Source organism: Lytechinus pictus, chromosome 16 (assembly GCF_037042905.1).
Source record: "Lytechinus pictus isolate F3 Inbred chromosome 16, Lp3.0, whole genome shotgun sequence".
Classification (NCBI taxonomy): domain Eukaryota; kingdom Metazoa; phylum Echinodermata; class Echinoidea; order Temnopleuroida; family Toxopneustidae; genus Lytechinus; species Lytechinus pictus.
The window spans coordinates 23,492,349-23,503,852 of record NC_087260.1 but is presented as its reverse complement, the minus strand read 5'-3'; the positions used below and the strand labels follow the sequence as shown (position 1 = coordinate 23,503,852).

The following is an 11,504-nucleotide window of genomic DNA, read 5'->3' as shown; positions in this document are numbered from 1 at the left end:
TAAATCAATCTTATTGATATTTAAAATTACTCCTCACATTTAGGAACTGTCCTTCACTAGAATCTTTTGAAATTAATTTCTAATCAATGAAAAACATTGGAAGATCTGATCGCAATAGTAGACAACTGGGCAATATACATCCCTTCCAAAGGACAACATTTATCCCTCTTCAGGAGAAGGTATGAAAAGGAACCAAATGTGACTGAGAATATAGCTTCAATCCCATTTGAGATTTAAAACAGACTGGTGAATTGGGTAATGGTCTTTTACCCCTGAGATTCTCTCCCATTCCTCACCGCAAGATACGCCATGGCAAATTAGATTTGATGTTTGATTCTGCACTGAGTGCCTTGGAACTGCCCGTCAAATTATCCCATCGAGCAAACAATGTTTCCCTGTGATTGCTACCTAACTGCGTCGCTGCAGAACAGGGATGGAGAAAATTCGGTTAACATTCCACCAAAATAGCAAACTTGTTATTCACTCCTGAAGACTTTATTATTTGAAGAAAAAAAGGTGAACGGAGCAGGTAATTGAACTTTTCCCGGATTAGGAAGATCATAATCTGATGAACGAAAAAAGCTGAATGAGAAAAGTTTGCTCTGGGCAATCTCATGCAATATGATTTCAATCAGGATAAATACTTAAATGACAACATAAATGTATCATTCTGCTCATATTCTCCAAAAATAAGAATGTATATAATAATACTATGATGAACAGGAAATGGATGGAATTTAGATACTGGTATTTTCAGTTTCACATCATCATGGAGTTTTCATTTCATGAAAAGAATTATGGTACCAAACTGCAACTACTGTACAATCAAATTATAATGAATTGTGAAATGTCAAAAAAAAATTCTCAAGAACAGGACATATTTTGTTCTTATAAATTTCTACTCACTGGTCATGCACAAAGAAAGCGATTGCAAACAAAGGATTAAAAATACATGTACATGAGTGAATTTCTCCCATAGACTTCTTAGGTGGTTTCAAACCGCCTCGATCACAAGAATCCCCGTTAAATTACGAGAACTTTTTTAGGCTGAAAAATACCCATTAATTATTCCTGCATTCACACCGCCCTGAAACATACCCTTCGGGATAAGTTCCTGAAGTTACGAGCATGCGCAGTATGGTCTGATAAGCAGCAAGGCGCGAAATTCAAAATCACTAGCCCAGCAGCAACCCATGCACGGCGCCGCACCCAACGACACGCTGGGCTAAAAGTTCCCGTAATTTGCTTTCAGACCGCCAAAATACCCACGACCTTGGAAAAATCCCCGCGAAAGTTCTCGTAATTTCGCCAAGTACCTACTATTTATCGGGTATTTTCTTTCGGGGATATTACGCGTAGTTTGCTTTCACACCGCCAAAATACCTGGTATTTTCTGATCGGGGTAAATTTCCCGATCAGAGAATACCTGGAACTGGCGAACTTCGAGGCGGTCTGAAACCACCTCTTGAGTACAGTAGTATAGCACTAAAAAGACAATGTCATGATTTACAAAAACAAATTCAAGAAGTCACATTGCATGAATGTTTCAGCTCATGATGCTCAGACTAATCACATTTATGCTGTTTACATCCTATCTCAATCTTGGTACAATATACAGCTGTCGAAAATAATTTATGGAGTAGAGGCTTCATGATAATTTCAATCTAAGAGAATCAATTTGGTTTCATTAAGCTAAGTACATGCTCCAGATAAGTGAAAGGACAGTTTGGAAGTGCTTCTTTTAGTATGTTCTGGTTTTCATGTATAGGCTTCTGCTAAACATCCATTTCAGGCAGTATACAAGAGGGAGGGGAAGGGAGGTGAGCTAGGAGGAGAGGACAGATGAGGAGGAGGAGGAGGAGGAGAATGAGAAGGAGGAGGAGAATGAGGAGGAGCAGGAGGAGAATGAGGAGCAGGAGGAGAAGGAGGAGGAGAAGGAGGAAAAGGAGGAGGAGGAGAATGAGGAGGAGGAGGAGGAGGAGAAATAGGAGAAGAAAGAGGAAGAAAAGGAGGAGGTGGCAGAGGAGCAGGAGGACAGGGAGCTAGAAGGATGACAAAAAGAAGAGGACAAGAAGTAATAGCAGGAGAGGGAGAAGGAGATGACAAAGGCAAAGGAGGAGAATGGGGAGATAGAGGCAGAGAAGACAGTGATGAAGATGGTAATGAAGATGAGGGTGGCAGTCTGTAGTCTGAATACCACCATTTTTCATGTTAAAAAAAAAATTTAAACATAATTCGTCCGAGGTCATCCGAACCGTCATATCACACATATGACAGTGCAAACCCGTTTCATAGAAAATCAACTTCAAAGTTTACCATAATTTTCACTTAGTTCCCCAGCCTTACAACATATTCATTTCTTGAAAAGTACATGGTTGGAAAGACCAAGAAAATTGCTTGACATCGGTATCTTTATTTTTACACAAAAGTAAGGATCCAAGAAAATATATGGCAAAAGAGCTACATGTTTGTAATTTCGGTTTGAGTGACTTAGATTTTCCCTGTACAAAAACGCCATAGGGTAAACGCGATACGACTTTTTGACTGACCGCGATTTCAATGCGCGTGATAAGTCAAAACGTTGTATCCCTTTTCACGTGCAAAGTCAATGCAGTGCCCAATGCCGATACGATGGTTTGGTTGACCGCGCGCATTGAAATCGTGGTCCCAGTCAAAACGTTGTATCGCTCTGTTACAGGACATGTTTCCAATGAGATTTGCGCATTTTATTAAAAATTTGTATGGCTCCCGTGAAAATCCTCTCATATATCTCAGAAAATAAATTAAATTGCTGCCTAAATTTAGTTATGAATAGAGTAGGACTTATACTTTCATTTTCTGCAAAAAATCTCAAAATCATTATTTTTTGGGGACTAAAATTGACTGATACGACAGTTTGGATGACCGCCGACGAATTGTTTGTAACAAAATTATCCATAAATACACTGAGGGCAACTAAGTATAAAGCCACATCCCCTTACAAATGTGTATAGGCTATTTTTATAGCAATATCTACTGTAAGCATAACTTGAAAGTTGAAAAGATTTTGATGACATGAGGTTTATTGCATATTACCATGGTTCAATATCCTTTAGATAACGCATTTTCCCTCTCTTCGGTAAATCCTAAAATTACAAGGGACAATAATGGCAGCGTCATGTCATTTCAATTCTTTATGAATATCTTGAACTGAGTCTCAACCGATATTGGCATGCCATAATAATCTTTCAGGCTTATTTCATTTCTGCTAGATACTTGACCCATTCGACAGATCGTTATGTCCCATCGACATTCCCCTGTGTCTATTGTGTATGACAAAGGAAGAAATTTTATGAGGTAATTTTTGGAATGCAAAATCTGGAGATAGAATACAGGAAAAGGCTTTGAATAGCCAACATATATGCTTTTCACACAGCATTTCCTTAACCCCATACTATCTTTAACCCCGGACTATCTTTAACCCCATACTATCTTTTTTTTTATTCACACTGTCTTTCTTAACCCCATACTATCTGCTCAGCCGGGGATAATGCATTAACCCCGGACTATCCCTCAGCTCATGAATATTGATGATTTTACCATACAGAACGTGATTAACGTGCAATTTCGACTTCCGTGATTGGCTAAATGCTTAGCCCCACTTTCCTTAGCCCTGTTCGATTTCACACTGCACTCTCTTAGCACCGCAATTGTGGTGCTAGCACCACAATAAGCCAGCTAACCCTGCTTTTTTTCAGGGCCAGATAGTACCGTACTATTTACCGTGCTAGCCCACTTTGCTAAAACGTAGTGTGAAAACGAAGTGGGCTAAGCTTAACCCCGGGAAATTGGTGGGGCTAAGACCCCCCTTAGGAATAAAACTTGTTAGGCACTTGAAGTAAAAATTTTATCCTAATGTTCATACATACCTACTCATAAATTATTGCCATAATGGAGGGGGCCGGCATGCAAAATTTTGTAAAATGTATATTTTCTTTCTAGAATACTAAGAACAGGTGATTCAGCCTCATTGCAGACCATGTCCAAATTCAAAATTTTCAAAACACTACAGAAAATAATCGCTACTTTTAGACGAAACTTACCTGCAATGAATTGAATAACTCCACAAACTTTTCCAACTTTCCGCGTGACCAAGTCTCTCATACAGCACGCTAACAATGACGTTAGTCCAACAAACATAGATGAAATACAAGCAAGTCCAATTACTATGGTACAAATCTTCCACGTCAACGTGGGTATGTCCCCAAAGGTTGTATAATGTCCACAGTCAAAGACGTAGTTGTTGGGCGCTGTCGGGTAGTTACACCGACGGAAGACACCGAAATGGACGGGAAGAGTTCCATTGAACATATGGCCACGCATCCAGTAAGGCATAAAGAGGCCGATAGAGGAGGCCATCGTTGCTATGATTGAGACGATAGACCAGAGAATGCCAACGGCTGTGAGACCAAAGGATATGGTCATGGTGGTCTGGTTGGTCCCGATGCGGTCTCGGCTCGCAAGGCCGGCGTGGCTGCCTGCCCCAATGGTTCCACAGCGATGGCTGGAAGCAAGACTAGTGGCTGAACGTTTGATGTATGTTCCTGGTTCTAGTGATCTGCAGTCAAAAGAAAAAAACAAATCTTTGTTGGATCTTCTGATACCCCTTTCACAAACCCAATTATGCGGATAATATCCGCATAATTTGGTTGTAAAATCGGAGCGGGACCAGAGTTATCCACATTATTTCGATGCTGCAATTATCCGCATATTAGCAGCATCGGGACCAGATTTGGCTTTGTGAACGCATTTCCAAAGTAATGTGGATAATTGCCATGGTGCGGTCACAAAAGGTCACCCTTTTCCAACACAACCCCATCGGAGGGGGCGTGTGCAGTTGCCATGATAATTATCCGCCTTTTTCAGGTCGGGCGCTCGTAAAAAAATAGTGCGGATTATTTTCTGAGTTTGTGAATGCAATTTTTATTGAATTATCCGCATTACTCTTCTAAAGGCGGATAATTGGAGGATGGGTTTGTGAAAGGGGTATAAGAATATACTCTGGCTGATGACTGAACATTCAGAGACAGGATTACAGTCTTTATGAAAGGTAATATTGTTTGTGTTCCTTGCCAATGTCATTTGTTCATAACAAATTTTAAAACCAAAACAATGAAAATATTTCACACTCATTAAAATTGAATAAGCCTATACTAGCCATCTTAGGGTCACTACGATGGATTTGCCTTGTGCATTTTACCATACCTGTATATAATCATATGCTGCCCCTTTTAAACAGGTTAACCATGTACTTCACTGCATTTACTCCAACAAGCAAAACTCTCATCCATTCTGAAAGTAAGTTCAACAGGGATGTTTTCACCATCTTTACCACTTACTTAACTTCAACAGGGAAGGGCTCATTATGAAAGGGGTATATTTTACACTTCTCACTTTTACAGTATAATTAGACAACCAAAAAGAGCACAAATGGGAAAATCAATTCAATCTTTTCTTCCGGAGGCCAGGAAATTTCTGGCTAGGTGTTATAAGAACACCCACAGCGCGTCGAGTTTGTCATCTAAATGATGAAAGATGCCCACAGTCAAGTTTAGGTTGGACTGAAAGTAAATCAATACCAGATGTCGACTAGATTCATCTTAAAGGGCAAGTCTAAACTGATGTATTTTTCCTTTCACCCATAAAAGGGCATTTATTTTAAAAAAAAATCAGTAGACATTACATCGTAGGGTTTCCTAGATTTCCAAAATAATATAAAGTAAGCATATTATATATGTCTTCCTTTATTGTCCTATTTTTTTGTATTATCAATTGAGATAAGTAGATTTTAGTTCCTTCAAAAAGGTAAACCATAATCTTTTTCTTTTAATCCTTTTATTTTCTGAAAACAATCTAGAGAGTAATAGTAATGATATCATTCATTGAGGAGTTGGTTTAAAAAAACAAAGGTAAAAAACTTGAACGATTATAGGTTACACTTGAAGTATCTACTTTACTATTTCATGACCTCATTTCTATTTCTTAATAATACCTCTTTAATCAATTTCTTTCTTTAAAAAATAGAGAAAAAAAAACCAATTCCATTTAATTTGCTGTCTATTCACACACTTACCTTACACATTATAGAAATAAGATTGGCCATAGAAATGATAAACATAAGAAAATTGGTTACAAAATCAATTTGACATGGACTTTCACTTAAATGTGAGGTCAGGTAATGATTGGAATCGTTTCTATTTTGGGGTTTGCCATGCTAGGGGGCAGACGTTCCAGCATAGGGGGTCAGTATGAAGGCTACTTGGTAAATTGATATAGAACACAAAATTACAAGCAAGATGCAGGATATAATCATGCGTTCATGTATAACAAACAAAGATACAGGAAGTTTATGACAACGGAGTGCCAATTGAGTCTGACAACTCAATAAAACATTATTCTTGTTTAAAAATTTCATTTTTTTACAACAAAATGAATCTAGAAATTAGAAATACCCGGTACTGAAATAGATAGTGTGTTACATCATTGGATTCTTCTTTGCATACTGTTGTGAATAATTATAGGCCTATTAACTGTTTTGTGAAAATAAGCAAAAAGCTCATAACTTTCATACATGTATCTGTCGACATCCAATTTTGATGGAATTTTGTGTTATTTTTTTTTCTCTCTATAGTTGTTCAAATCAATTTATTGGGGTGGACTTGGCCTTAAAATAATAATATTCAAAAGAAAAGGGCAAGAACTATTGAAGGGGGTAATATTAGCCCCCCCTACCTGAGTCTGGTTAGTTATATGTGTTGTAAAGCTAACATCTCCACTTTCTCAATCTCAAGACATATGAGTTTGGTTTGCCTGTCTGTAACCATGTGACAGTTTTGCTACCCACATCATTAAAAACATTGACAGATTATAAACACAGACAGATCAACAGTAACCATAAACCACACATTACAAGGGCCCTCCTCGCAAAGCCTGGGATTTATAGCCTACATTATCTGTAGGATATCTCCTATGCTGAGCAGAAATGGCATCACATAGTACAGTATTTATATTAAATGCAGGTTCTGAAAAGGGCCGCTATAGAAATTTATGATCATTATCTAGTACTTTATGGTGTAGTATTATTTAACTAAGTGATATGATTTTAGAGAGAAAAACAATAGCTTTAGGACAGGCCAAAATGAATGAACACCAAAATCTTAAATTTTGGCAAAAATTGTTCACCATTTTTTTCCTTCAACCAGTGTATTCTGTAAGAGTAAAATTATGTAGGCCTATGTTGCGACCAGGAAAATTAACTTGAAGATAAATCTGCATCTGATTTTATCTCTATTCTACTCTTACTATAACAATAAACAGTAATTAAAAAATTACCAATTACAGAAGATTTTCTTTACTTATAGAATGGTGTTTTAAGGCCACCGCACACCTTACGACTGTTCGCGATCCGATTTTGGAACAAATCGCATTCTGCTCATTTTCTGAAAATGTGAATGGAACTTATCATTTTATTTGAGGTTTAAATTAATTGAACAAATACTAATATAACCATTTTGAAAGATTGCAAGCCTTTATTTCGGAGTAAAGGCCAAATTAGTTTCAAATCGTAGCCAATCATACGACTGCTATGACGTCATTACGACTAGATATTAAATTCGCTTTTATTCTAAGAAGGATGATAGCATAGTCACAGATTTGAACATAGGTATTCGTATGATGATTTAGAACATTACACAGTAAGATATTCCAAGTCTCAATGTTAGCATCAAATTCTACTACATTTTATTCTGAAATCGGGTCGCAGACCAATCGAAAGGTGTGCAGTCGCCTTAACTGAAATTAAAACTGCACATCTTACCCCCACCAGTTCAGTGCGGGTGTACATGTAGAGTGCAATAAGAAAATTAGACTAAAGCATACATGTAGGGCCTAATTATGTAAATCAGGCCTAGATTTTGAAATAGTTGAATACTGACAAAACTCAGATGTACAAACTTACAGATAGCCAAGTCTTCTCCCCATCACTGTAAAACTGCCTGTCTGATTGACATTCCATAGAAACATACAATGGTTAAACCGTTCAGGCAACCAAATCAAGTTTGTGACACTTTCCTGCCCAAACAACGTTTCTTAAATGACAACAAAACATACAAATATACCCCGATCCTCTCTACCAGGAAGCGTGTATTCACACTTTATGAAATGGATGTTTGCTTTGATGTTTCATAGCCAGTTAAAAATGGTACTTGCTTGTTAGATTTAACTATGGTTCAAAATGATAGGCCTGTCATCGAAAGCTTTTTTAAGCTTCTACTCATAAAAATAAAATTAATGAAATTGTTTGAGTATACCCCGTAATCACCATTCTTCTATACCATGAAAACTCCTCTGAAAATCTTTTCTCCCAATGAGTGCCCCTTTCTCCCTCCCCAAAAACACAAATACTTGAAGTGAACCGAGTAGTCATTTTGCTAACTGAAAGTAAATTTTCCTTTTACTTTCTGTTTCCTTTGGATACATTTCTTTTGAGCAAACACATACACAGTCAACTTAATATCTCACCATATCTTAAAATTGAAATGGTAATGCAACATGAACTGAAGGAGGGTATGAACACACCGTCACCGGTCCTTGACAGATGATCCTATCCTCAATAAACCTCATCAATAATTGATTGCCATTACAAAACACATCTATTGATCGCAATGCAAACAATCAATAAAACAGCTTTACAGAAGAATTTTCTTTTGACTTTTGCTGGCTTTCAGAATGGGAGGATGGGGTTATTAATAGTTGAGGATGGAAAGGAAATGTGCAGAGTTGTCATTTGAAGAAACGCAGCCTTGACAGATTTCAGTTCAGAATAAACTTTTTGCTGTATTCTTTATTTTGAAAAATTGCCTATGTACACTCTTAACTGCAAGGATTTGATATAAATCAATATTGGCTGTGAAATGTGAGCGGCTGAACATAGACCTTGCGAAACTGAATTTGAAAACTTTATAGATTTGATTTGAATCTTTTGAAATTAAAAAATTAATCGTTAAGGTTTAATAAAACATTTATTAAATGAAATGTAGTTTTATGATTAGTAATTACACCAGAATTTTTTTAAAGATATTATTAAAGCATGATGATTGCATGGAAAGTCCTACACCTAGCATGCTTCAAATTTAGTGAGCTGGCAAGTAAGATTAATGCACAACATACAGGCACATATTAAGTGTAGTGCAGAAGACCTGTTTTAAGGTCGACACAGGAATCCTTGGAAGTTGGATAGCAAATCTAAATAGTAATGATTTCATTGTTATGCACTGACATGATGCAGGTCCATTAATAGTCATTACAGTCATGAAAGATTTCATTTCATTTACATGCATCATCCTCAAGGCCCTATTCAATGCTCAACCTCAGGTAATTGGATATAAAATTAAGATGCCACTTTTCTCAGGGTATATCTAATGCATTTCTCAAGTACTTTAATTGTACAATCTTTCCCCGAGTCATGGCCTTGAGATGGGGGGGGGGGGGGGGTAGGGGGAGGGGATGCTAATGGTAGTGACCAATGTCCCTCTCCTCCCCCCTGGTTTCGAGATCAACAAAAGAATGGTGAAATAGGTGTGGAGTCACCCGACCCCCTTCCTATGATTTCCAACTAATGAAACAAATTAAATGACACAAAAGAAAGAGGCCTTTTTTAAATAGCAACTCGATCATTGGATAATAGTCAATTTTGTACTAGTAACCTCTTCTTCTGGTATAATTTGCAAAAAAATGAAGATCATTGTCTGAATTCAGCTTTGATCATTGATGCATTTATAAATAAATGAATGAGTATATCCCTCCCCCCCCAAAAAAAAAAAAAAATCTGTCATATCCTTGGTTAAATGAAGAGCTTATTACTTCAGTCACAGGTCTGCACACTTGAAATAGTCTATTTGAATATTATCTGTCAGCCATGTATGTATCTCTAATTTCATTTTCAAAGTCACATTGTTCCCAAATTACATGCACCTGTACACAAACGGTGTCTGTAGGCCAATATTTTCATAAAACTTGTTATCCTATTCCGATATACATCTACATGCATACCTACTACAAAACATTCGAAGAGCGTGTTGAGTAAATTTTGCACTGATTATTACCGTGATTATAGTTTTCAGTGAGTGCACTCAAGGAGCTCCTGTTGGAAGCTCCTTGGTGCACTCTATAGCATACAATTTAACTATTCATACCTGCAGAGCAATACAACTTTAATCTGAATCTAACAAAAGGCTTATACCCCTCCTTCATAAGGAAATACCTCAAAAAACCTCCCCAGTTCTTCAACTGGATCGTGGATGGATAGTCAAAATGGTGAACCTCAAATATAATTGAGTCCCAGTCAAAAAATTTGTGTTTTCTTACAACACCAGCTAAAGTTCTAAAACATATCACTACCCTGTACAGAGGACTACATAGTTTAACGATGACTGTTTATAGTAGTACAGAATACACTGCACTAGCAAAAAAAAAAAAAAAAAACTCAAAGAGAGAGAGAAAGAGAGAGAGAGAAAAAAAAAGAATGCGGCCTTTAATAAATCAAACTAATTGTACGAGCACTCTGAGTTGAAGAATTGTAAAGATGGGGAAATGAGAGAGAGAGAAAGGGAGAGAGGGTTAATAGGTGAATAGCCATGAATAAGATAAATAGGGGAGCAAGAACTACAACGGGAAATAACGGGCCAAAATCTTGGCGTGTATTCGGCTTAAATTCCATTCACATGTCATCTCTGGATGGATTCACCAGGCACTCATGCAAATATGAGTAAACTAATAGCTTTTCTGCTCTACCAAGCTGTCTGCATAACAGCGTATGCACAAATTAACTCTACAGGCACGCTCCAAACATTCCACCACGAAAAGTAGCTGTGCACAATTGCAACTTACCGTGCATAACCTTGTGATTTGGCACTTATTCTTAGCGTAACTTGAGCTTTTATTGCCTGCTTGCCTGGCTTTGACTTTGTCAGTTTGTGCAACAATGTTAGATGACAAATGATTATGAATTAAATTTCCAGTCATTTAAAGGGGAAGTTCACCCTGACAAAAAGTTTATTGTGAAAATAGCAGAAAAAAATAATCAAAAATATTGGTAAAGGATTTGAGGAAAATCCATCAAAGATTTTTAAAAATTATCAGAATTTTAATTTTGCAATTTGTGATGTCACAGAGGAGCTGCCCCATAGGTTATTCATATATAAAATGTATAAATATCAATTTTTTATGGTTCATGGCTAAAAGATTTCTTCTTTCAGAAATGGGTGTGAAGTATTGTCTGCATGCTGACTAAATCCCATTTTCATTTTTTTTTTAGAAAATGACATTTTTTTTTATTCATGATACCTGTGAAGCTGCTTGCATGTGACATCACAAATCAAAACATTAAAATGATAAGAACTCTTTTAAATCTTTGATAGATTTTCCTCTAATCTTCACTACTATTTTTTATTATTTTTCTCCTATTT

At 36.9% G+C, this 11,504-nt stretch overlaps 1 protein-coding gene across 1 annotated transcript; it reads right to left on the bottom strand.

Moving 5' to 3' along the window:
- Nucleotides 1–3,081: 3,081 nt before the first annotated feature.
- Nucleotides 3,082–6,863, bottom strand: LOC129279547 (LHFPL tetraspan subfamily member 6 protein-like). Its single transcript, XM_064110957.1, has 3 exons — nt 6,808–6,863; nt 4,083–4,597; nt 3,082–3,125 (listed from the first exon to the last, which is right to left on the bottom strand). Exons 1-3 carry the CDS (start codon nt 6,861–6,863, stop codon nt 3,082–3,084), a joined length of 615 nt encoding a protein of 204 aa, XP_063967027.1.
- Between the last annotated feature and the right edge of the window lie 4,641 nt (nt 6,864–11,504).